The following is a 27,524-nucleotide window of genomic DNA, read 5'->3' on the forward strand; positions in this document are numbered from 1 at the left end:
TGCTACATGCTGAGCGGCCTTTCTCCCGTGTGAAATTATATGCAGGCAGCAGGAGGATTTGCAGCTCTGAGGAAGGTTAGGATTTATAGTGCTGTCTCTTGCAAGGGCTTACTCTGCAGAAATGGTCATTTTGTCTTCATCTTCTCTTTTTGGGATAAACACATCATGATATAATCATATATATGGAAAAGTGTATCTTTGTGCTCATCAGGGAGCAGGTAGCCCCATGAATATATCCTCTGTTGTAAATCTGTTGGTGTCAGTCAAGTTTTTCCCCCCTACTGCCTAGAGTTGAATACACATTTTTAATTCATTTCTGTATGGTACAAATTCTAAATTCTTATTCTATATCCTGTTTTCTTCTCCTGGTCAGTAAATTATTAGCCTTTCCTAGATGGGTAAATTATTGTGGAGTGCAACTCAAGGAAAATTTCTGAGTGAAGAAAGGGCCATTTAAATGTACTTTTTCCCCTGTTCTCATTTGGCAACATGCTGGTGATAGTGCCTGTGTAATGAGGGGACAGTATAAAATCCACGGTTACCTCTAATCTGTACTAGAGGTTTGCTGGTAGAATGATGCCTTGGTCTTTAAACTTCTAGATTGATATCTTCCATGCACCTTCAATATGAATTTTCAGGAGTTCGGAAGAGTTTTCCATGGTTCTGTACTATGGAAGAGACTCCTTCCAAGAGAGGGCACTGACGTACACGGGCTGTCACCTCCTTGTTGCACTATTGACAACGGATTGTGAAAAGCATCATTTCCTATCACTGATGCAGCTTAACATAAGCCTTAAATAGGTAACAGTTACAAACTAGTCAATATGCTTTGTAAGCATCATTGCACCCTTTTTGCAGGTCCTCACAGCCCCATCGTGCAGAAGCTTTTGTGTAGGCAGATTGCTGCTGTTGGTAGAAAATAGTACTGAGAACAGAGGCTCCATTCAGGTGCATGGATTTGCCTGTGTAACAAGTGTGTAGGTTTGGTATTTTGATGATTAGAGTATAAGAATAGATAGGCTACTGCCAATGTTGACATCTGAGTGAAAGGAAGAAGTTACCTGTAAGATTGAGGTCACTTACAACAAAATCAAGAGCTTCTGACTCCACTACATATTATTTAGGCTTAATATGCATGTGAAGTTAATGTTCTTCTACCTCCTTTTCAAATATATCTTTTTGCTGTAGAGCTACTTATTTAATAGAACTTAAATAGCTAACTTTTGAAAAAAATTGTGACAACTTTCCAGAGAAAAGAGTAATAACTCCAATTTGCAGTATTTTTCTATGCCATGAGGTTACCACTCCTGTTCTGTGTGAGGAGGCACCCCCCTTTTCCCAGCTTCCCCAAGAGAAATACCAGTCAAGGTAAAAATCTTTACAGTCAAGGTTTCTTGACCCTCGTTTCCCACATATACATTCCCATTTTCATATACAGGTCCATAAATGCCTTGACTCTCGGAAATTTGTCATCTGAAATTGAGAAACTGTTTTTTTTCCTCCCAGCCCAGAGAGGCCTATAGATAAGAGCTCCTTGTGGTGTAGATGGAAGTTAAAGCACAGATTGGTTTCTTCTCTCTTCTCTTTCATAGGACCTGTAGAAAATCTTAAATAGTTCTATTGTATTAGCTAGTCACACTGCCTAAGTTAGTCTACATGATGGTCAACTGGAAAAATCTTTATCTTCTTGGATGTTATTCAGTTTGGAGGGTAAATAGGGAGGGAGGAGAAGGCTCTTTTCTTTTCCTAATTGTGGCCTCCTAAAAGCTTATTCCTTCTGCTTGCTGAAGAAATGTATCTGCTGTATTCCTTATATTCTATAAAAGTCCTTTTGGCTCTTGTTTACACAAGAGGCATATGCATTGTTTTCTTTTTCAAGTATGGTATGGAGATCTTTGGAATTAGAAGAATTAGCCTAGGGAGGGGGAATCAAACAAAGGATCACACGGCACTAGTTTCATATCTGCACATTAAATTAGAGCCACAATTTTGGTGTGCAGGAATCCTGGCAGTTCCTGGGCCTTGAGTCTTCCTTCTCAGCCTGGTGGGGTGTTATGTTTGGATGCATCCCAGACTGGAGGTTGCCAGAACCAAGATAAGAAAAAGGAATTACACTTATAAATCTCTCAGTTCCTCTAAGGAGTACCAGCCACTTACAGGGCCCTGCAGCTATTCTGCAGGGTTTGGGTCATGTAGTTAATCTTTGTTCAAGGATTGAAGGAAAGTGACAGAATGGAGATCTGAATGTGAAATTTTAGAGTTCTCCATGATGTTCAAGTTTATTTTAAAGAGTATTAAAAATCAATACACCCCGTTCGATTCCTTCATTTCTTCCTTCACACTTCAAGGCCAGAGTATGTAATGTAAACTAGAGTAGAAAGATGCTGGAGTCCTATGTTGTGGTATCTTGTCACATCCTTGGGTAGTTACAGGGAGTCTTTTTTTCTTTTAATCTCTGCTTTTGTTAGAATTGCTTCTTTTTTTTCTTCGGACTAACCATGTTGAGCAGTAGCAGGGGACTATTTTTTTTTTTAGTAGCTCCTGCCCAAGCCTTTCAAAATCAAGGAAAAGTAATCACAACCTTTCTCTTCACTTGAAACCATAACATTTTTTTGACAAGAAGTGCTGTTAAAAAAATGCTTCTTAATTTACAGTGGGTTGCTTTGTGCTTTGTTTCTGTAACCTATCGCGTTACATTTCCTGTGCCTTGAGTATGTATGTATTATGAGCTCTTAAAAACAAATATGCCAGAAGAAAGGAATTCAGTAAATGAAGAAAACATTCTTGGGTAGCCCAAGTGGTAGTTTAATAGCTCATCCATTGGGACTTTCAAATAATACAATGATGATGGCCATACAAATATATGGATAACTTCAATGAGGAGCTTGTTACAACTCTGCATACCACATCTGAAATGAAATCAAACTCTTAAAGTGCTGCCTGATATGAAGGCCAAACTTTTCCAGTGCCAACCCTGAAATTACACCCAAAAATACACAAACTGTGTGTTTGTGTATACATATGTATCCATAACTAAAACATGCATTCACGAACATACACACACACACACATGTTGTTTCTGGGTGGAAGTTAGTGTTTCAGGGCTGATCCTGATTGCACTGAACCACTAAAACTGTCTAGACTATTGACATGACTAGATTTGCAGCAGTGTATTTGAGATTAGCTCTTAGCCCTGGCTTTCTCTAAAAATAGATAAATGGAATAGGAACATAAGGATGTCATGTTATATTGTCTGGGATATCCACAACTTCTTCATTAGGTTCACCTAATCACATGGCTTTGTAAATATCTGCTTTGATAGAGAGCACAGAGAATATATGGCAGTATGTAACCTTGGGTATGGCTAACCCGAAAGTAAAGTTTTAAATCATTTTTGCTTGTAGCAAAATTTCTTGGGAAAACTGAGTACGGTGGACGTGGAAACATGATGTTGATGGCCATGAAGCTGCCCAATGTTGAGGGTATGTAGTGATAGGACAACAGGTAATTAATGGCTTTAAATTTTAGATTAGGTATAAGGAAGTAATCCTTCACTATGGGAGTGGTGAGGCACTGGCACAGGTTGCCCAGAGAAGTCGAGGGTGCCCCATCCCTGGCAGTGTTCATGTCCAGGTTGGATGGGGCTTTGAGCAGCCTGGTCTAGTGGAAGGTGTCCCTGGCCATGGCGGGGGCGGGGGGATGGAACTAGATGATCTTTAAGGTCCCTTCCAACCCAAACCGTTCTGTGATTCTATGAATGATGAAGAGAAACCAGCTTAGACTGAACTATGGTGTGGACAGGAGAAACTAGACCGAGTGAGACATAAACAGGATAATACAATTAATTTCATTACTCCAAAGAGACCTTTTTCTGGGAAGCTGCTGAGCTGCTTTGAAATAAAGTCTGGGTGCTTATATGAAATGTAACATCAGTCTCCATCATAAGCCAACAAAAATTCACTTTCTCATAGCAGTGGGGAGACGCTGGTATTGCGGTATAGATGGAGGATGCTGAAGTGCTTTTTATGAAAGGCAGCAATACAGTGATTGTACTGTTGAGTATTTTAATAATGCCACATCACAGAAGAGGCGCAGCCCTTTATTTTGTTATAAGTTGAGTCTCTGTTATTAGAATTTCTCATTCCCTTTGGCTGGCTTTTACTCAGCAGTATACTGTATATCGGTTGTATTTTATACTTGAGAGCATAGTCTCCCATGCTAGGCTGAAGCAGCAGCTTTTAGTGGCAATAGTCAAGTGATCACATAAAGCCCCACAAAAATAAGGGACTTTGATATTGACACACTGGTGGATTAAGTTGATGAATATTTGCTGTGCTGAAAAATGAGGTGCCAGTGCTCTGATCTTTTAGCCGAGTGAAATGGCAACAACAATAAAAAATCTTTCCTAGCTGAAGTAGAAAAATTCCATCCTGGATCTCCTGTGGATCAACATGAGCATGGGGAGAGGGAGAGCACAGGGAGACCTGATGTCTTACATACACAAAGCATATTGGAGAATCGTGCGTATTTAACATATAAACTTTATAGGATGAAATGTTAATCATAGGACTTGCTTGATGTGCGCACAACAGTTGAGTGGGCATATTCAGAAAACGAACTGCTGCATGTAGTTCTGTGGCCATTTGCCTGTCACTGGGGAATACAGGTCCAGGAGATGATACAATCTTACATTTGTGTTTTCTTTTTAAACAGTTTCCCTTTTTTTTTTGTTGGTATAATAGAACAGAAAATAAGAAAGAAACAAAGTGCAGGGGAGGCTTGCGTGTTAAGTGTATTGAAAGATGAGTGCCTTGACGAACACTTGGGAGAACTGATCAAATTGATTAATGTGTTAAGCAATGGGATATAGACTGTGGGATCAGGAAGTTAAGTGTTTTGTGTGGACGTTGTAACATCAGTGCGATAAATTGATTGTCGCTAGTACTTAAAACTGCAATAGTCATTCAGTTATATTGCAAGTGATAACCAACAGGAATTCATATTCCAAAACTTGCATGCAATTTATAAATCTCCTAGGGGATGTTGAAATCATGTTGGAAATTTAAATTAACCCCTGTCATTATTGACAACTTTTCCTATCCTATTCCACTCTGTATTCTAGCTTGGAGAAAACTGCGTTTTCAAGCAGCTTTTAAATGACAGTGAGAACAATGTATGTGTGCAGTGGGTCTTTCAGTAATTGCCTTTTAAAATTGATTTTTATGATTTTCATAAGTAGCAGTGCACGTACTCTGTAACAAAGAAGCTTATTCACACTGCCTCACTGTAAGCACCTGCCTGGTTTCCCCAGGCTCCTTTCCTCTTCTTTCAGTGGGAAGCAATAAGCAGGACCTTGCTCCCAACTTCAGTCGCATCCTCCAGCAAACTTCAGCCAGTGCCTCCACTTACCCTATCTCCATTTAAACTCCCAATTTAGACCACTGAGGCAAGGCACTGGGGCTGTTCCACAACAGGGCTGTATGGAGGAACTCCAGATCTTCCCCAAATGGCTGCTTATTATTTGCATTTGAATACTTAAACTTATAATGAGCCTTTTGAAATCAATGGAAAAGCTCTCACTGCTTTGAGGTGGCTGGAGTGAAGCAGACTGAATTGAGACAGAGTGATGGCAGTGGAGCCATGTGGCTCGTTTGTAGCCAAATTCTACTTGGGGTTGCCGAAGTAAAATGTGGTGTAAGTTGGAATTTACTCCATCTGAGCAAGGATGTGTTTATGCTCGTGCTGGTTGGGGTGGCCCGCTGACAGCCTGAAAAGAAGTAGGTTGGAGGCTTTCTTATGTTAGGATAGCAGTAGTACCCAGTGAATGGAGCATTTATTGGACATACAGGAATAAATACTCATCTGTGACCTTATTTAGGTTATGTTTCCCAGTGTACTTGGTGGAAAGTGGTGACCGTAATTACAGATGCATTGTGGTACATATGCAAGGGTAGAGTTAAGTCCTAAGGGCTCTCTCAGCTGTGTTGTTTCATAACCTGAATCTTTATCTGGGAGCTTTATCAAGCAGTTTTATTTTTTTCATTGTATATTGCCTGTTCTCAGTATCTGGGAGTGTGTATGTATATGTGTAAACAATTGCATTTAATTAGATATAATTCTTCATTAATTTTGATTTTTCTAAAGGTACCTGTACTTAAAATAACGGCTAGGTAGTGACTTTTATGTATAACTTGTTCTTGGTGGCTCAGATTTCGTCAACCATGGGATCTTTCTGAACTGTCCGTAAAAAAACTGCTAACATTTGACTATCACAGTGCTACATTTATAATGGAAATACTGTCTCCTTTCCAAATATTGGGACTGAAAAGGAGTTTTCCAATATACTCTAAAGACAAACAAGTTTAGGCTTAGTTGGAGCTGCTGGTAAATAAAAAACATGATTTCTTTATGTGGTTCATCCTCTTATATAAACTTTTTCAAATGTGTGTGTCTGATTTTAATTATTTTTTTTACTGTGATTATTATTCTGGACTGTGTGCATGTGTGTATAAATGTGGTGGTAGGGTCTCATAGGGGATTTTAAGTTTAAAAAGTGTATATACTTACCTATATGTAGTTATGTATATGCACCTGGGCACACTGGGGGCTCATGCCCAGCCGGCTGCCGACCAGCCCCCCCAGGCCCTTCCCCGCCGGGCAGTTCCCAGCCCCCTGCCCCCAGCCCGCAGCGCTGTGGGGGGCTGGTGTGACCCACGGGCAGGGCCCGGCACTCAGCCCTGTTGGGCCTCATACAACTGGCCTCGGCCCCTCGGCCGGCCTGCCCAGACCCCCTGCAGAGCCCCCTGCCCCCCAGCAGGTCACACTGCCCCCAGCTCGGTGTCCTCTGCAAACCCACTGGGGGTGCGCTCCAGCCCCTCGTCCAGATTGTTCATGAACGTATTAAACAAGAGTGGCCCCAATCCTGAGCCCTGGGAACAGTGCTTGTGACCAGCCACCAGCTGGCTCTATCTCCATTCACCACCACTCATTGGGCTCAGCCATCCAGCCGGCTTTTTACCCAGCAAATAAGTACACTTGTCCAAGACACAAGAAGGCCAGCAGCATCCTGGCTTATATCTGAAATACTGCAGCCAGCAGGACTAGTGAAGAGATTGTCCCCCTGTACTGGGCACTGGTGAGGCCGCACCTCAAATCCTGTGTTCAGTCTTGGGCCCCTCACTGCAAGAGGGACACTGAGGTGCTGGAGCGTGTCCAGAGATGAGCAACGGAGCTGGGGAAGGGGCTGGAGCACAAGTGGGAATTGCAGTTGTTCAGCCTGGGGAAAAGAAGACTCTGGAGTGACCTTATTGTTCTCTACAACTACCTGGAAGGGGGCTGTAGGCAGGTGGGGGTCTGCCTCTTCTCCCAGATAACTAGCAACAGGACAAGAGGAAACAGCCTCAAGTTGCACCAGGGGAGGTTTAGTTTGGAGATTAGGAAAAATGTCTTCACTGAAAAGGTGGTCAAGTATTGGAACAGGCTGCCCAGGGAGGTGGTGGAATCACCATCCCTGGAGGTGTTTAAGAAACACACGGACGTGGTGCTTAGCCACATGGTTTAGTGGTGGCCTTGGCAGTTCTGGGTGGATGGTTGGACTCAGTGATCTTAAAGGTCTTTTCCAACCTTAATGATCCTATGATTCTATAATTCTATGACTCTGTGCACATGCATACATATTACACACACATGTAAAAATGTAATCCATAACTGGTGCATGCGTGTGTGTGTATAGTGTTCTGTCTTTCTGTTTTGTTAAATATGTAGTGACTAGTTGTTACATTTATTTTTAATTAAAAACTTAATAAGCAACTTTGACATGTACTTCACAGTACAGTTTTTATCTCTTGATCAACTATTTCCTGTTTTCTCTCTCTGTTACAGGGTGAAAGAATGATGTGATGGAGATGAATATGGGCCGCTGGTCAGGCTCACGGCCACCTCCATCATGCCTTGCCATTCTGATTATCAAGCTCCTGGCCTCCATTTGCCCGGTAGTTCATGGGACTGCCCCTCTTGGCTTTCACTTTACACATTCCACTTACAATGCTACGGTGTACGAGAATTCTGCAGCCAGGACCTATGTCAACAGTCAAATGAGGATGGGCATCACGTTGGCTGACCTTTCATGGGATATCAAGTACAGGATAGTGTCTGGTGATGATGAAGGCTTTTTTAAAGCAGAGGAAGTCATCATTGCTGACTTTTGCTTCCTAAGAATAAGGACTAAAGGTGGGAATTCTGCTATATTGAACAGAGAAATCCAGGACAACTATTTATTAATGGTGAAAGGGTCTGTTAGAGGAGAGGACTTGGAAGCGTGGACAAAAGTGAACATCCAGGTTTTGGATATGAATGACTTAAGACCTTTATTTTCACCAACCACATACTCTGTCACAATAGCGGAAAGCACTCCTTTAAGGACTAGCATTGCACAGGTGACTGCAACAGATGCGGATATTGGGTCCAATGGTGAATTTTATTATTACTTCAAAAACAAAGTTGATCTCTTCTCAGTTCATCCTACAAGTGGCGTTATCTCGTTAAGTGGCCGGTTAAACTATGATGAGAAAAACAGATACGATCTTGAGATTTTGGCTGTGGACCGTGGGATGAAGCTTTATGGAAACAATGGCGTAAGCAGCACTGCGAAGCTTTATGTTCACATTGAACGTATAAATGAACATGCCCCAACGATAAATGTAGTAACCCATATTCCCTTCCCATCAGACAAGGAGCCTACCTATGCAGTTGTTAACATTGATGACCTAGATGAAGGAGCCAATGGAGAAATAGAATCTGTTTCTATTGTGGCTGGAGATCCTCTGGAACAGTTCTTTCTGACTAAAGAAGGTAAATGGATGAATGAGTACAAAATCAAAGAAAGAAAGCCTATTGACTGGGACAGTTTCCCATATGGTTATAACCTGACCCTCCAAGCGAAGGACAGAGGATCTCCTCAGAAATTTTCTGCGGTCAAATTGGTCCACATTGCTAGTCCCAAGAAAGAAAGTATCCCTGTGAAGTTTGAAAAGGAAGCATATGATTTTTTGATCAGTGAATTTTCACCTCCAGGTGTGGTGGTTGCAGTAGTTAAGCTGATGCCTGAGCCACAGGGTGTGGAATATAGAATATCTCCAAGTGAAGAAGCTGAGTATTTTAAGATCAATCCCAACACAGGCCTTATTACTACTGCTCGTCCTTTGAAAATCATTGAGAAGGACCTCTATGAATTACAAGTATATACGAACAAAGGTGGTGATTTAAAAGCACAGGTTACTGTCAGGTTAGAAGATGCCAACGATCACACTCCCGAGTTCCAGCAGCATTCCTACAGCTCGTTTGTCAACGAAAGTGTTCCTGTGGGGTCTAGTGTTTTGACAGTTTCAGCAGTTGATAAAGACAGGGGAGAAAATGGATACATAACGTACAGCATTGCCAGTCTGAACTCACTACCATTTACAATAAACCAGTTTACAGGTGTCATCAGCACATCTGAAGAACTGGATTTCGAGTCGTCACCAGAAAGCTACAGGTTCATTGTGAGAGCTTCTGACTGGGGTTCTCCCTACCGCCATGAAAGTGAGGTGAACGTCACCATATACATAGGCAATGTCAATGATAACAAACCCCTCTTTGAAAAAGTGGCATGTCAGGGAGTGATTTCTTCTGATTTCCCCGTTGGTGGTCACATCACTGCTGTTTCTGCAATAGACATAGATGAGTTAGAGCTTGTGAAATACAAAATAATCTCCGGAAATGAACTTGGAATTTTTTATTTAAACCCTGACTCTGGTGTCTTGCAACTTAAAAAATCTCTAATTAATTCTGGCATAAAGAACAGCAATTTTGGCCTTAAGATAACAGCAACTGATGGAGAGAACTTTGCTGATGCTATGTTTGTTAATATTTCGGTAGTTCATGGGAAAGTGTCTTCAAAGACCTTTAGCTGTAGAGAAACTAGAGTCGCTCAGAAGTTAGCAGAAAAATTACTCAAAAAGGCAAAAGCAAATGTGAAGCTGAATTTGGAAGATGGTTTTCTTGATTTTTATTCAGTGAACAGGCAGGCACCGCATTTTGACAAATCCTTCCCTACTGATGTAAAGGTTTCAGAGGATCTGCCAGTTGGTGCCACCATCCTGAGGATAAAAGCATATGATGCAGACTCAGGCTTTAATGGAAGAGTACTTTATACAATTTCTGATGGTAATGTAGATAGCTGTTTCAACATTGACATGGAGACAGGGGTACTTAATGTTCTTATGCCCTTGGACCGTGAGAAAACAGAGCTCTATCTCCTTAATATTACAATTTATGATTTAGGTAATCCACAAAAATCTGCATGGAGACTGTTGACTGTTACAGTGGAGGATGCAAATGATAACAAGCCTGTATTTTTACAGGACAGTTACTCAGTTAATATTTTAGAAAGTACAAGTCTGGGTACAGAGATTATCCAGGTAGAAGCCAGAGATAAAGACCTAGGATCTAATGGTGAAGTGACTTACTCGGTACTGACAGACACCCAGCAATTTGCTATCAACAGTTCCACGGGAATGGTGTATGTGGCTGATCAACTAGATCGGGAATCAAAAGCAAACTACACACTCAAGATAGAGGCTAGGGACAATGCAGAGAGTGGCCATCAGCAGTTTTCTGTTGTGCCTCTGAAGGTTTTTTTGGATGATGTCAATGATTGCTCTCCATCCTTTATACCATCCAGCTACAACGTGAAGGTCCTTGAGGACCTGCCAGTTGGCACTGTTATAGCTTGGTTGGAAACTCATGATCCAGATCTCGGCTTGGGAGGCCAAGTCCGTTACTCGCTGGTGAACGATTACAATGGGCGGTTTGAAATAGACAAAGCAAGTGGTGCCATCCGCTTGAACAAAGAGCTCGATTATGAGAAGCAACAGTTCTATAACCTGACTGTGCGTGCAAAGGACAAGGGGCGCCCGGTTTCTCTCTCTTCTGTTTCTTTTGTGGAAGTTGAAGTGGTGGATGTAAATGAAAATCTCTATACCCCCTATTTTCCTGACTTTGCCGTCATTGGATCTGTAAAGGAAAACTCCCGCATTGGTACAAGTGTTTTGCAAGTTGTTGCTCGAGACGAGGACTCTGGAAGGGATGGAGAGATCCAGTATTCCATCAGGGATGGCAGCGGCCTGGGGAGATTCAGCATAGATGAAGAAACTGGTGAGTTTTGTTTCTAATTTCCTTTCCCCTTCGTAGAGGTTTTTGCAAAAGCAAAGCTGAGGCACAGTTATTTTCTATCCTTAACAAGAAGTTCAGTTCTTAACAGGCAAGATAAAATTATAAATAAGGATTTTCCAGACACAGCAATGACATGATTTAATTACCTGGTTACATTCATCACTCTGTGGTCGTGAAATAAAACACATTCCCTTTCAGCAGCTATGTGATGACTCCATTTAGAAAGCAATGATGGTTACGGATTGACTCGCTTCCAGTTGCTGCATTATCTGTTGATCGTTGTAAATTACTCAGGTCATCTCCACAGAGTCACAACAGTCATGACCTTGAATGCAGTGTTAAACTCAATGAAAGGAAATAAGGAGCACGAAACAAGAATTATTTCATTCTAGAACCTATTTGTTGTCTTGTTCTTATTGTTGGGAGTCATTTTTCATGGGAGTTAGCAGTCTGGAATGACATGCTGTTCTGTATAATACGCTTTCTTGTAGCATGGTGTTCATCAGTGCTGGCATGCTTGTGTAAAGGTAGAAATACAGGGAAAGATGCTTAACTGTAAAGCAACTGTGCTAGCTTTCCTTTGTGGCGGTAGTATCACGAACATCGATGTTAGAAAACATTATTAATAGAGTGAACATGTTTAAAACGTTGAGCTTCACTACCACACCACCCTTTTGGAAAATGTGGAAAATACCAAGTATAAAAGACTATCTAGTAAAACACCTAACAAACTGGCTGTTTAAATGTCTGATAGCTGTTGGAAGTAATGGTGCAGCTGTGGTACTGGAAGTACTGAGAAAATTAGAAAATATTAGTCAATAGTTTCAGAAATCATATTAAATATGTTAGGTCTGTGGATTCTGTGGATTTGCTGTGGTTTAAGCAGACTTTGTGTGTCTTTTTCTAAAGCTTTTAATTGAGAACATGGTATTAAAACATAAGATTAAAATGTATGTTTTGGCAAATTCAAACTGTTTAATCAAATGTCAGCTTTCTAAACTGAACATTATGAAAAACAGACGACATTACAAATGCTGTGAATTGCATCTGAGCATAAGCAGTGAAAAATATTTTTATTCTATTTGTGCTATAGTCTCTCTGCTGCAGCTGTGCACAGATGATACAGTCAAAACCTTGTGTCCAGAAACATCAGACTTGAGTGTCAGGAGTCAAGAGGGCACCTATGCTAATTTCCAGAAACGTTAAGAACCGACATGCCCTACAGTGCTGGTAACAGCTGAAGGCACCCGGGCAACATTCCTTAAGCAGTTGAACATTAATTTTAATTTTAAGCTCCTGCATTTGAAAGTTTTGGCCTACCTGCTTATTGAGTAGCATCAACTTCAAATGAACAGGTTCTTTATAAAGCAATGGGGGATTGGTCCAAATGCTGGAGTATTGTTCTGGAAATCTCAGGATTCAACATTTATTGAACTGAAAGGAATTGGTAGGGAGAGTAAGTTAGAGCATGTCGCTCATTAAGAAATTAACCAGGGTTTTTACCCTGTGCCTAGACTAGTAGGTGCAATAGTTAGGGCCCTGTTCAGTAAAGCACAAATCGTGTTTTGACTTGAGTGGGAATTGTACTCAATATTCCACGTCAAACAATCGTAGTTTCTTTCCAGAATTGAAATCTAGTTTGGGTGGGGGTGACCCACAACCCCCCTGTCTTTAAAAGTTGCAAATATTTGCCTGCCTTTCTCTCTTTCATGAGTATTTTCACAAAAATGAACCAACCTGTGCTGTTTCACTAAACCATTCCAGAAGACACTTGCTAATCCACACAGATCAAAAGACTTTCGGATTCTTCATCTATCTGTTTTACTCAGCTGTTCCATACAACTTAAGCCTTCTCGAAACCAGCTCTGAGAACACTTGGGTGCACAGCTGCAGCCAAGGCCATGTGGAGAGCAGGGCTTGAGCGTTCAGGAGTTACTCCAAGTTTCGTTGTTGTAACCTGAGTGCAGAATTTGACCTGCTGTGTCAAACAGGACACAACATTAATACTCTGCTATTGAACTCGTGGCAACTTAAACACTGCTGAATGATGAATCAGCTTTCTAGCTGTAGAAAAGGGCTCAAGTCACATATTGAATTAATTTACAAAGAGATAGCTGTTTATTTACTTTCAGTGCAGTTAATTTGTCACTTTTAAACTGACCAACTCTATTGGCTTATGCACCGTCTCTCCTGAAATTTGTGAAGGTAAGCAGGAGCACGAAGTGCAACAAATCAATATTTTTGGCTGCTGCCTTAATGAAAAGAAGACTGAAGTATCCATTATAATCATTAGGATATAAACTAGGCCAAATTCATCCTGATATGTGAGCAGGCTGTACTCCAAGCAAGTCTGTGCTTTCAGCAAGATTCAGCTTGAGTGCGTTATTTTTATTCTTCTGCAATGTTCCATCTTAGTGGTGTCACCCTGTGTACTGAGTGAGAGGAGCCTGTGCTCCCCAAGGCATGTTGATACTGAGGAGGGGAAACAGTGCAGAGGTACCTGAGGAGGAGCTGGCCTGCAGGGTGGATCCACAGCGCACCATGCTGCTCAGCATGGTGACTTTGTTCTTGTTCCTCTATAGATGTATACGGGTGCATCTAACTCCACTGAGCTTGACCTGGCTTTTGGTGGGTCCCGCGACAGGCTGTTCTGTATCCAGGTCTGCAAGTGGTTCGTGGTCAGTAAACTTGGGAGTCTCCTCCATATTGGCCAATATGGATCTCTCTCTGCGTGGGGTGTACATAGAAATCTTGGTGGTGTTGCAGTTTGGTAAGAGATGGGCCATGGGGGTGAACCTGGGATTTCCTTCCCACAGTGCTGCTCTTTGCCTTGAGTCGTAGAGAATTGGTTTTGAGGATTGTTGCTGTGTTACAGCATTCACTGATAAATACTCCAGTTCATATGTGGCAGTAACCAGAAGCACATTGGGTGTTTTGCCAGCAATAGAAGTATTTGATGAAGTGAAATTTTACATGTATTTGGTCCCACAGCCTTTTGAATCACTTCCAGATTTGTTTGTGGATTTACCTTCCTCGTCCAGGAATCAGAGCCAGTACAAATTTGTAAATCAATAAAAACTCTCCTGAAGCAGAAGGCAGCAGTTCCTGACCTTCTCCAACCCCATTCCTCGTTTCCTATTAGTACCTTAGCCAGCAGACTGAATTTCTCATGGGTTTACAACTCACTATTCATAGGTAAAAGCACTGGTTAAAGGCTTTTCTAGAGGTAAAAAAAAAATTAAAGGAATGGTTTTTTTTAAGTAGAGAATTCTTGTTTGTCAATTCCTGCCTCAGTGGAGATGGAGTTTGTCACCAGCCAAGGTGTGTGGTTCAGATTCATTGATTCTCTATCTTCATTGGCCTATTTATTGACTGTTAGTATAACAAGCTTGCCATTTCAGATCCCTGCACTGAGGGACATGTAATGTGATCCTGTCATTTATGAATTCTCTTTTTCCTTCTGTCTCCTGTTAAGAACCACTTTTTTTTTTGTGTGCCTCGCATTTTTTTGGACTCCAGAAATGTAATCTATGTAATGAAATAAGTCATCTAACAGTCAGAACTAGTCACTGCAAGCTTTCCTCATAGTCAACAGAGAGAAATGGGCAATTGAGAAACATGATTAATTTATTCATTAAAAAAGCTGGATAAATCATGTTCTAAAAATATGCAGAGGTCCTTGAACGACTAGCTCACAAGGCAGAGTCTACACTAAACACCTTGCTTTGGTCAGAGGTAGCCCATCCCTGTTAACTGTAAAACAACTGTAAACAAGAATATATGTTGTCAACTTTACATTCTAGGTAATTTGTGATGGCTCAGCTCTGCCAGACTGATGTTTTTAGCCTAATTTCAGGGAATTATCTCTCAATATAAAACCCGCACATAAATGCACTTCTAGAAATAAAAAGTAGAAAAAAGGGGTTTAAGAGTACAGGGGCGTAGAGTTATGCAACTAATATTTTATGAATTTTCATTTTGTGAGAATACAGTGCTGGACACAGGTTTCCACCTCTTTTCTATTTATAGGAAATCATCAAGATCTGATGCTTTGATCTTACTTGTGGAAATGACTGGTAACCTTCCCCTTTTGCAGCTCAGGGGCTATGGAGAAGCTTGAGCCATTTCTTCATCTCTAGTACTGCTTCCTGCTTGGTGTGTTCCTCTATGCTCCTCTCCAGTCTGCTAATTGCAGTTCCTTAGAAAAGAATTTTATAAACCCCCCTCTATATTTCCAGGTTGTTGTAACCCCAAATGAGCCGAGATCTGCTCAATATTTTTGTGGGATGACATTGTGCTCTGAGTTTTCATCACTGTGATAGCTCTGATAGGTGTTAACTACTATTCTGGAAATTATCTCTGTCAGAGGTCCTCTACTGTCTTCTTAAAAACCTGGATTTTCTCAGCTGTGGTATGCACACCCTCATAGTGCTGATACCACAGCAAAGTGGTGTATTTTTGCTGCCTCAGGAGCTGGTGACAAGTCCAGCAAATGTATATGGGCTTATGATACCACCTGCCTTGGGTGACTCAATACCATCTAGCAGTACCTCTTTTCTGGCTGCAGTGTGGACTTGGAAACTAGCAAGACTTCCTGACTTCTTGAAAGGTTGAGTTAGATGAGATCAGTCCTAGCCTAAATGCTGAAGTCTTCTTTCTCATTTTTTTAATGATTTGTGGTTCAGCTAAACAGCATTTTTGACTCAAGCTCCACTTTTTAGTCTGGCATGTGTTTCTACTCTGTGCACAGTTGATGTAACCGCCTGGCATTCAAAGAGTTTCTATATTTACCCCTACACTACCCGTGGATGTATTAGTAATAGCAGATGAACAAAATGAGTTCTAGGGGAGCAGGGAGGCTAGACACACTCAGCATCTTCTGCTGCAGAGACTTGTGTAGGTTTGATTGGAGTTGGTGTAGCAGTGCCCCAGGATGCAAGGAATGACTAACTCTACTGCATAGGTGGGAAAAATGAAGCAATAAATCTTTTGCTGCTTCTTAGGAAAGGATTGAAGCATCTTCTTAAGTCCCATTGAAACTGAACATGGAGATAAAATAGTGGTATTAATGAAATGCTTAGGGGATCTTTAATGTTCTTGCAAAGCCCATAAGCATGGACTTAAGCAACACTTTCAAAACTTACTAACCTCATTTTCTGAGGTTATTCAGGAGTCTGAGTCCCATGATTTTCCTAGGGACTTTAAATTTAGGCATTAGCTGGCACTAATTTCCACCCCCACAGAGGCCCTCTGATAAGAACGCAAGCTGGAGATGACCCTATTAACTTGTTATCTTTAGGAGCTTTCAGCCCTGAAATTCAAATTAATAAGCCAAGCCTGTCTTTCACAGTGCTGAAATCTTGAAGATACTATTAAATGGAGGTGGAGTTCAAATTATTACAGACTCCATCGATTTATTTATGGTGCCAAGGACAGCAGCCTGATCTTCTGTTTTCGATATCTTTTAAGGTACCAAAACAGATACAGATAAGGTATCGAAAGTATAAGATATATTTGATATATATATATATATATTGAAATATGTAAGGTATATTTGGTACTGATAAGGTATCGAAATGATAGAAATTCCTGACAAACTGTGGTTAGAATCTAGAAAGAAGCCAGTCAGTTTTGGAAAACCCTAATCATGGCTTCAAATGTCTAATAATGGAAACTAGAAACATCAGATGATATAGTTTACAATAAACCAGACCTGCCTGCACTGTTATATCTGTTTGACAGAAAGGAATAAATTTATTGCTTCAAACTCCTTGCATCTTGTCACCATCATCTAAAATACTCTTTGGTTATTGTGTATGCAAGTTGAAGGATACATTCATTTATTACAATCTGAGTGGTCCGATAAATATTTATGTGGGATCATTACTAGCATTTTCTTGAAACAAAATCAAGTAGAAATGAAAATAGTTTGTGATACACTATTTTTTTTCCCCCTGGCTTGTTTAATTTTATGAAAGCATGTAGGAACTAGTGGGTAAATCTGGGCAGACTCACTGGTAGAATTGAATTCACTGTAGTTTTGAGGCATTGGTGTAACAGATGTTCTTCATTTTCTTGGTGAGTGTAGGCAAATTTCATTGCCCAGAGCCAGTATTTCAGAGCCACTTAATTATCCCAGGCTTCTAGAACCAGTTTTCGAAGGAACTTCAGGCCATGCAATGAGAGAAGTGCCAGTGGATGTTGCTGGGAGGTGGCTCAGGAAAGGGGCATGCTCATGGCAGGGGGGGGTGTGGGGGGGAACTCGCAGCAGCCATTTGGGACTGGAGATTGTCAGTCCTCAGCCTGGCTGCAGTGGCTTTCCTGGGAAGGAGCATGCCAGTCAGATCACAGAGCACAGTCCTGAACCAAATCTGGTCTGTCATCCTGTATCTGTGTCAGGCATGAATAAAGCATTCCTGGGAGCAGCTATTTCTGAGTCTGTAGTGCTGCGTTATCATTGTTCTGGGAGTTATCTCTGGCACCTTTTAATAGTGCAAGATTTCCTTCATTTATGGTTTCCAATTTTAGGAATGTAATTGTTAACATTTTTATTTTTCTTTAAAATTAGTCGTGCTGGAAAAACAGTTTATTTATTTTTTTTTTACAGATTCTCTGTCTGTACATTTATGATTTCCCTGTCATTTGCAGATGTAAATTAATAAAGGAACAAGGCTTGCCTTGGTTTCACTGGAATGAATTTGTTTAACTTTTTATTTAATAACATGAACCCTAAAACAATGTATCAGCTTATGAAAATATTTACTTTAAAAGGCCCTTATTATCATTCTGACAAACTTTCAAAGTTTTCTAAGTGAGGCCAGTTGTGCAGAATCGTTCCATTCAAGCTGTTTAGCTCTCTTGGCTTTATACACCATAAAAGACCTCACTATCTACAATTTTATAGCTAGATGTAATTTGCGTGCTTTCCCTTCTTCAGAAAATGTTTAAAGAATCTCCTGGATTATTCAGGATGCTCCTGATGATAGGACATTTTGTCTCTTATCTCCGAGTAATTTATTTATTAATGAAGAAAGGTGCAGTTTCTATTTCCTCCTGTCACCTTCTTCACCCTTGAGATTTCTTTCCAAGAGTATTTTGTATTATTGTGTGTTCTATTATTCTCTCCTTAGCATGTAAGCCCAGAAGTGACCCCTACATTACCCTGTGCATCATCGTCCATTAAATTATACCCAGGTGCTCCTGCAGAAAGCTTATGCTGGAAGCGCCAGCGATGGGACCAAGCTACAAGGTAGTCGGTTAGATGATACTAAAGAAAAATTGACTACTACTGTCTGATGTTCAGGCTGAGCATCTGAGCACCAGCTTTTTATCCTGGCATCATTTCAGAACATGATCTGCCTTCCCATGTGAACAATTAATGGTAGTTCAAAGGAAGCTGGAGAAAAATCCATTTTAGCTCTTCCAAGGCACCAATGGAGGCTCAGGGGTATTGAGAAGTGATGTTGTTAATGCAAAACTGTAAGCTCATGAGCATGTGGAGGGCAACACGAGCAGTTGTTTTCCTGGGACGTACAGAGGAGGATGTTTCAACAGTGTCTTAAGATCATGTGGAGCCACTTCGGTGTACTGCCTAATCTTTTCCTGAAACAAGTCCAAGAGAGAGGAATCTCCAGTGGCCAATAAAATTTCGGACACATCCTGCCGTCTGACCCTTGCATCAGGTTGTGTGCCTTTTTAGGGAGCAGTAGAACTGGACGGAGTTAATCAGGATTTTGTGGGACTGGTTTAGAGCAGAGACGTGGTAACGTCTCTCTTCCCCTGCTTCAGTACACAGGCAACCTCCAGGATTTACCTTAGAAGCTGGATTGAAGGGTACTTCTTACAAAGCTGTTTGCAGTTCAAGGACTACAAGTAATAGCAGATCAGGCACTTGCTTGGAAAGCTCTTCCAATCTTTCATTGCTCTCATTGCTAAAAAATTATGTCATATTTTAAGGCAGTTCAGCTGATTTCAGTGTTCAGGCCTTGGAACTTGTTAGGTCTTTGCCAGCAAGGTAAAAATAAAATTTAAAAATCCTTCCACAGTCACATGTCTTTCTATTCACACGTACGTGTTTACCTGAAAATAGAAGTTTGAAGATGAGCTTCTATAGCTCACGGAACAGATTCTTTTAAGCTGTAGTCTGCTGTTTAATGTAAACATCTTTATTACATTTTATACACTTATGGTGTCTTATTAGCATTGAAATGTTGCCAATAAAATAAGTGAAGAGAAAGCCAAATGGAGTGCGTGTAGGAAGGGAGTTTTCACGGCAGTTGGTTTGCGTTAGGTGTTCGCACTAATACATTTTTGTGTTTCACAAAGTTAAGTTGTCTGCTGGCATTGATCATTTTGTCTGTGGCTAGCCCAAAAGCAGCAGATCTGTGGAGCTGTGGTTAGCAGTTTGTCACATCTTTCTCTTTTTCTGGAGACATTCTGAGGACAGCTCTGTAGGCTCTGTGCCTGCAAGGTTTTGCAGAGCACGGGGCAGGGACAAGGGGTGGGAAGCCTGGTCTCTCACTGGGGTCTGGACCACCTTCCCTGGCATTGCAGCTAGGTGACATGGGGATAAAGTTGGACATGCAGCATAGGGAAGTGTTCAACTCATATGGCTTAGTTCCCCTGATTAAATGTCGCACATAGGTTGGATGTGAACATGGTGCTCAGCTAAGGTGGGGTGAGTCCTACCCCAGGTGGTGAGAGGTGGTCAGGTGAGTCCTGCTGCTGATACCTGCCCTCTGCTTGGGCAAGTGTTGCTGCAGTGGGAAATGTGGAAAGATGTAGGACTGTGCTTGGTTTCCTTGGTGCTTTCTGCATCGGCGGGACGAGAAAGAAAATGAAGAGCATGGATCTGCAGAGAGCTGAGGTACCCTCCAGCACATCCCCCATCTAAATGATTGGGGACATCAGGACGTGCTGTAGAGTTTACCTGCCCCTCCATTTAGAAGCACATGTTGATTTTTTGTTCTGTGATGTCTGCACTGTGTCTTGCAGATACTAACCAAAAAATATCTTTGTAGCCAGCTACGTCCCAGCTTTGCAGCTGTCCCCCACTGGTGACAGTCTGGTTACTACAACCTCTGTCTTGAGGGGCAGGCAGCTTGAGGCTCCTTCTCTTAGGAAATGCTTTTCTGTTACTTCGATATTTTCAACTTGGAGTTGAGCAGAATGTGTTCACTGTACATGTATGAGTGGCAGTTCTCCGAGGGGATGGACTGGAGAGGTATGCAGCTCTAGGGCTAAGGAGATGCTGAGATGTGGGGCTGGCTCCAGCTAGGTGGCTGCTTTTTGCCAGTGATTATCAGGTTTTGTTATAAACCTGAGCTCGTGGCCATTAGCACTGATAAAAATCATCCTAGAGACTCTAAGGAATGAAATTAAACTTCCCTGCTTTAATTTATTGTCAGGACTAATTATGAAGAAGTATTTACATTGGCCTGAGACTAATTGGATCGTATGTGGTTTCAATAGATCTCTGCTTCCACGATGTGCTGGCTAGATCTGCCCATCTTTCACAACTGAAGCCTTTGTTTTTTCAGTTTTACTAAAATTTGCATAGCAAAATAATTTCTGATTTTAGATCATTTCAACACATAATGAATATATGCATAATTGTTTGGGGATTTTTCTTCCTCATTTGAAAGTTTTACTGAGAATTCATGTTCTGGAAATGTAACTCTATGCATAGGTCATTAATAATAGTTTTGCTTCTCACCATTGGTTCAGTTTATAAGGTAAAGATTTTGCGAAAAGGAAAAAAAAAAACCCAAACCCTAACTGTGAATCAGTTAAATTTTTAATAACTTTTTTTCCCCCAAAAGGTTTATTTTTATGAGAGAATAACTATGGGATTTAATTAAATTTGCCAGAATACTTCACAGCCCCAGAACACCTTTCATCTAAAGTACACAAATTATTTTTCACATTTTAATGAAGGAAGCTCTTTGATGTACAACGTTTATGTAGTTTCCCATTTTACTGAAAGGGTGTGAGAGGTGTAGATAAGTTAATAGTTTGATTCTTTTTCTTTGGGGGGGGGGGGACGGACGACAGGGGAATGACAGTGTAGGAATTCATTTAGAACAGTGGGAACTTGATGTGTTCAGCATCTCTGTGATGAAGCTGTGTTAGCCATAGCATACAGTGGCAAATGGGACAGATTTTTCCAACTCGCAGTATGTCTTCCCATGCGAGACCACCCTTCTTACACTATAAAGGGTCTTGGAGCTGGTTTTAAGAAGACTGGATTTTATTGTTTCTCCTTGAGATGGTCTGTGAGGATGAACTGGTTTGTGCTATGCTACTTCTGCTGGCTGTATTAGTTGGTTTTTTTTTTTACTTTGCTTTAATTATCATTAAGCAGTAACTCTTAGATGGCAGATCACAGTCCAAGACGTCATCAGTGATTAATGCAGCTTCCTCTGGGATGATAATATTCAGTTTGCTGTGGGGGAAAGAGCACTGGATAGTCACGAGCACCAGCGCTGTGAAGCAGCCCGGGGATGGCCAGAGTCCCTCGGCTGCCTGCAGCAGCTTTTGGGGCTGCCAGCAGCTGGAGGGGGATCGAAGTGAAACTTCAGTGGGACTTTGGGGCTAATGCTTCTGAGTGGCACTGGGTGCTTTGAGCAGCTGCAGAGTCCTTCCTAGGGATGGAGCAGCGTCCCTTGCTTTAACCTTTTCCAGCACCATTCTTCAGAGACACTCCTCTCGTCCTTTTTAAGGAAATCCTGACTGAATACAGCAGATTCGGCCCACGTGGGCTACTGATATGGCTTCCATTGGAAGCCTCTCAAACTTCTAATGTGTGATTTTTTTATTCCCACAGTACCAGAGGTGGGGAAATGTGTTCTGTGCCTTTAGTACCTACATGCAGAGCAAATTAATGATGCGTCTTCATCTCCACGACGAGCAGTTACACCAGCCCTTTGCTAATGACATGAGGTGCTTTTTGCAAGTGTGTGTTTCCTTTGCATCGCGGTGTGGGTCTACCTTTAACAAGATACCTTCCTTTGAAGAACAGGTAGTTCAGTGTGGGCAGCAAGCTGCTTCTGAGGTGCAAGGTGTCCTGGAGAAAGGCAAAATAATCAAAAAGGAAGATTGTGCCTACGGTGACATTTGGAGAGGAGATGGGGACTGTTTATGAGGCAGGAACAGGACTGGCATTTAGCTGTGCTGCCTGCAGGGTAAATGGCAAAATCTGTTTAATAAACGTGACCTAATGAATTTAGGACTGCTGACACTAAAATTTGGCCCCACATCAATTTATTGTCAAAACCCATTGCTGCGTCCCTCTAAAGGTGAAAGGTAATAGCTAAATTATATCTGAATTATCTGAACGATAAAGATTGAATTTGTTGATGCTGGAAGTGGGAAAACCCCATTCTGCTGGTGGAGGTCTCTGGCTGTAGCCCTTGCTGCAGTGTGAAGTGCTGTACTCCTGTATTCTTAGAAGCGCAGAAGGCTTTGTGTTGTCTTTGTGTAAACATACCAGTGTTTAAAACTTTCTGCATATGTTTCAGCTCTTTCATGGGGATTTCCTTTAATTGCTTAATCTTTCATAATGAAAATTAATCTGTCACTGGCAAAGATAAAATCCAGCTAATTCTCAGAAAATCTGTTTCTCTTTCTCTGTACCCACAAATTAAAACTCCTCTGATACCAGTTGGATGCTCTGTCTAGACATTGAACGTGGTCAGAAAAGTGTGTGGTCACAGGGAGGATAACTGGGCTGCTTTACACTGTCAATTGTAATCCAGTCCATTTTGACAAGAGGGTTTGGACTCTCCTGGAAAGTCCCTGGAGGGGATGGAAGCTTCTGACCAAGGGGCTGTGATCTCCTTTCCCTAGTTATCTGGATCCAGGAGATACCAAACGGGCTTCCTGAAGGGCTGATCTGTACAGAAAAAAAATATCAAACAGCTTTTGCTGTATTAACTTGTATTACTTGTAAAGAAACCCATCTTTACAGTAACACAAGGTTGCAGTTCCCAGCTCCCTTTAAACCTGGCATATACCTCTTCTGATCACTACAGAGGCAGCCCATTCCTGGTCCTGACTGCTGTTTCCTACCACCTCCCTGCAGTGGCTCTGGTTTGTCATGTAGCCACTTGGCGATCCAGTTCAAAAAAGCAAGGAGAGAAGAACTCCTCTTTTCTTTGAAAAAAGGAGGGAGGGGATCAGTTCCCTGACTGGATTCATTGGCCCTCCAAACACTAGGCATTTTGGTGGAGGTAGGAAAGGGAGATCAGGTGCAAAGCTAAAGTTTGGGTTGCCCTTTTGACGTTTGTGACCCTATGAGTGTGAGAGCATCCGTTCACAGAGCTGCAGTGGTATAAGTCATGCCATTAAAAGTCATACTGGGCCATATATAGACATTTACAACTTGTCCATACAGCCAATCTGTAATTTCCTGTTTTGGAGAGTTTGCTTGATGGACAGTTGTCCTCATAAACCAGAAGTGATTTAGCAGGATGGAGGAATGGCTTGGAAATAACATGGCAAGAGCTACTGCTTTGTCCTGGCTTTGGTGTGGAAGAGGCAGCTGTGATGGAGCGAGCAGGATGTATGGTAACGTGGGGTTTCAGTGTTAGTCGATCAGGATGTTTACTTGTAACGTGGTGTTTATGGTGTGGGTCCCTGAATGTCGAGCTGAAATCACAAGTCAGAGCAACTATCAGATGGATAAAGCTGCTTACTACATGCTGCAGAGAGAGACAAAATCCCTCTGGCAGTATGACTAACCTTTCCATGCCTCACTTTACCTGTCTGTACAATGTCTAATGATCATCACATCGTCAAAGGAGTTTTTGTGCCGGTTTCTCACATTATTAATGGCTTTAAAATGCTATGAGTGATTTTGATGGAAACATATTAAAATGCATCGCATTGGTTGTGTGTAATGCAGTCACTTGTTTGGAGCTGGAGGGTGTTAAAGGAGAAGCCCCTTCAGGAATCACTTCTTTCCCAGTCTGATCTCTGAGGAGAACTGTAACATTGCAGTGACCTATTTAAGCTAGTACATTTATTCCAAATAATCAACTATAGAAATGTTACATTGACTGCACTAGACATACCCAATGGCCATGTGCTCAGGTTGCCTAATTGTTCCTTTCAGCCTTCCAGGAGTGAGTGATGCTTTGAAACCTCGCTTACTGCAGTGTTGTGTGGAAATAAAATACAAAATAAATTTCAGGATCAAGTGTGACAAATCCTTAGTTTCTCCCTGCCTGCGATAATCACCATGTTTCTGTTTGGTCTGGCCATAGCTTCATGCTGCAGGTAGTTCTGTGGTGCATCATTTTAGGGAGGTTAAAAACACAACTACAGAATTCTTTTAGTCATTCTTGCCAGTTGTGGAGGTCATGGCAGGAGGTGGAAAGGGCTGTTGGACTTTCCCTTTGGTAGAACATTCCTTGTAAAAATAATGGGAGACCATTTTGGTGGACTCAGGAGGTTTTGGAGGAGTTGTACTCCTGCCTCTCAGGTGCTGTGGGAAAAAGCTGCTTGGGTGTTCCCTAGCCAGGTAATATATTCTATGATACTGTAAATAATTTATCAAGGGTAAGGGGTGAGATAGGGCTCTGCTACTAACTGGAACCAGAAGTTTCAGACCAGATTGCCCCCTGGATAGCAGGAGGACTTCCAGCCCTGCATGGCTGATGGCATGCCTGGCTGTGGGACAGCAGACAGCAAAGCATGCCAGAAACATGCAGCTTCTGCATCCATCCATAGTTTGATGCATGCAAGGTGGGAAGGCTGTGGGCAAGGGACACCAGGAGTTCACATGATGCTTCTCTCTTCATTTACCTTAATAAATAGTTTCAACAGCTACTGGTTAAGCTGTCTGCTTAGAGTAATTTATTTCCATGTCAGTGAGGAGCCCTGCCATGGTGTCCTTGTTGTAAATCCTGTAGGAGGCTCACCAGAGAGGTGACAGGAATTAATCTGAGCAGCTAATTCCCATTTTTGGGCTTGGGACCAGGCAGTCCAAGGCAGCACGCAGAAGCTGGGGAAGCAGATTAATGCCGCCTGCAACATGTGATATTTTGGCTTGAAAATATGCTGAAGGAACATGTCTGGCATGGCTTCACTGCCTTACTGAAATGTTTGCTGTGTTATGTGGTGTAAAAGATGGTAGTAGTTCTTTTAGGGAAGGATGCTTCACTGTCTCGTTACTCCTCCCAGTTTTCCACTCTGTTTCAATAACTGTATTGACTTCTACCCTGCAAGCAGAGCTGCAGGCCTCTCCTTTCTTTCATGTGATGCTTGCCCTTCTATGTTTTTGTTGGATTTTTTTGGTTTGATTTTGTTGCGGGTTTTTTACATCAATGTGTAGAAGTGTCTTCCTTTCCAGTACAACCTAAATTTCAATCTGTTCCCCATCAAACCCCCTATTGTCTCCACACTGCAGCGCTGTAACACCAGAACCATTCCTTTTTTTTTTTTTTAATTCTCCACTAATCTGGAGCTAAAGCACAGGGCTGAAAATCTTCCTAAAGATACCAGGAATCTATTGCTTATTGTGGTTGGGATTAATCTCATGTGCCAGTGTCACAGCCTGGCCTGGCTGTAAGGCGAGGGCTTGCTAGCGCAGAAAAGGAATTTTTATTCAGTGGAAGTGCCTAAGGACTAGGTGAACACAAATGTTAATGACACTGTAGCCTTGGTTGAGTTGCTTGATGACACTGAAGTTAATTTTATTATTTATTTATGTGTTCTAAAGATGTGGAAGCCTTGGGATGGAAGATATTACAAAGACTTTAAAGAATTATTAAACTTCATAGCAATAAAATGCCTTTCTCTGTCCATAATCATTCCTGTTGTCCTTTTTTTCTTTTTTGAAAATGGTTTTGTGTTTCTGATCAGCCAGTAAGGAAGTGGGTCTCTAGGTAGTGATATTGCTAATGGTGATCAGCAAAGGCAACACGGGGGAGGGAACATGCTCTGAAGGTAATGTTCCTTGGTCCTTGTCACCAGCCTCCGTTTTGACTTTTTCATTTGTGGTGGCGATGGGCGATGTTAAGAGTGTCTCCTGGGAAACATACTGCCTGTGTGGTGTGATTTATGGACCACTATTTAAAGAAGCTGCAATATTCTGCTTCATTCTGAAGAGAGCTTTAAAAACATACAAAAGTTGGGAAAACATTATCTGTCTTCTTAAAAACAAGATTCATGAACAGACGCATATATCTATTCTGTCACCATACAGATAGGCAGAAAATGTTTAGTTGTCATGGCAGCGAAATGTACAGTATCACAGATGAAAAAGAAATATATATATATATAAAAGAACTGTCTTGCCAGTTGTTATATGATGGCAGCAGCTGCTGAATTTGAGTTTTATTGTTCTGAAGCTTCAACTCAAAATCCTCCAGACCATGTTTCTCAGCAGCAGCAGTATCTGCATTCTGTAAACTTCCTGTGATTTTCCTTCAGAGCTCTTCACCGAGGAAGGCATCGTTATTTCCTTCTCTAGTTATTTATTTAGATATGGTTTCTCTCTTGCATGGAAACTGGGCAGTAAGCAATAGATATTACTGCTATTATTGAATAGCAATATCTGTTCTTATGAAGAAACTCTTTCTATTTTGTTGTTGATTGAAATATCCATATTGCTGAGTGTGATGGGTTACAACCTTGATGTTAGGGTGGAATTGGGAACTGTTTAGGCTGTAATCAAAATTCCAGTGTAAGAAATAGTGTAGTGTATTTGTATGATTCATTGGGATATTCTGCTCTGAAAAAAAAGTCCATGAAAATGAAATGAGACAGTTCAGAGAATTGTGTTGTGGTAGTGATGGTGGTTGGGAAAGTGCAGGGTCCCTTGCTGGCAGCATGAGGTTGGGTCATGCTGAGTATCCACAGCCCTGAGGGCTCAGGCAGTGGCAATGATGGACCTTGAGGATGGCCTTGGTCCATCCATAATGTCAAAAAAAAAAGCACCCACTGGGTCTGCACCTCTGCCTGTGCAGAGTGTTGCTATTACACCTGGGACATATATATAAAGTACATGCTAATATCAACAGGAATTAACAATATTTGCCAATGGGCACATGAAGTGGTAGTAGCAATTAAGTAATTGTCTATAGTAAACTCAGAGCCCTCATCAAAATTTCTTCTGCTGCTGTGTCTTGCTGGATGGTTTAAGACATTTTAAAAATTGTTTTCCAAAAAAGAGAAGTGAGAGTTATATCTTCAGCTGGGTGCTGGTACCAGTTATCTGTTCTGGGTGGTTTGTGTAATACTGTGAATGTTTAGTGTGCATCCTCTTGGTTACTGCAAATAAGGTGTAGCCATTTCCATTTAAATGACCT

The 27,524-nt window shown here is 41.5% G+C and overlaps 1 protein-coding gene across 7 annotated transcripts in view; it reads left to right on the forward strand.

Annotated features, from left to right (window-relative positions):
- The window catches only part of FAT3 (FAT atypical cadherin 3), a 419,023-nt gene that overhangs the window by 85,400 nt on the left and 306,099 nt on the right, over window positions 1-27,524 (forward strand). For all 7 annotated transcript variants that reach the window (XM_055702249.1, XM_055702243.1, XM_055702245.1 and 4 more), the window contains exon 2: window positions 7,882-11,193. In XM_055702249.1, coding sequence (XP_055558224.1) covers window positions 7,899-11,193 — 3,295 coding nt within the window. In that variant the 5' untranslated portion in view covers window positions 7,882-7,898. The remainder of the gene's footprint in view (window positions 1-7,881; window positions 11,194-27,524) is intronic.

The sequence above is a fragment of the Falco cherrug genome, chromosome 2, assembly GCF_023634085.1.
Source record: "Falco cherrug isolate bFalChe1 chromosome 2, bFalChe1.pri, whole genome shotgun sequence".
NCBI lineage: Eukaryota > Metazoa > Chordata > Aves > Falconiformes > Falconidae > Falco > Falco cherrug.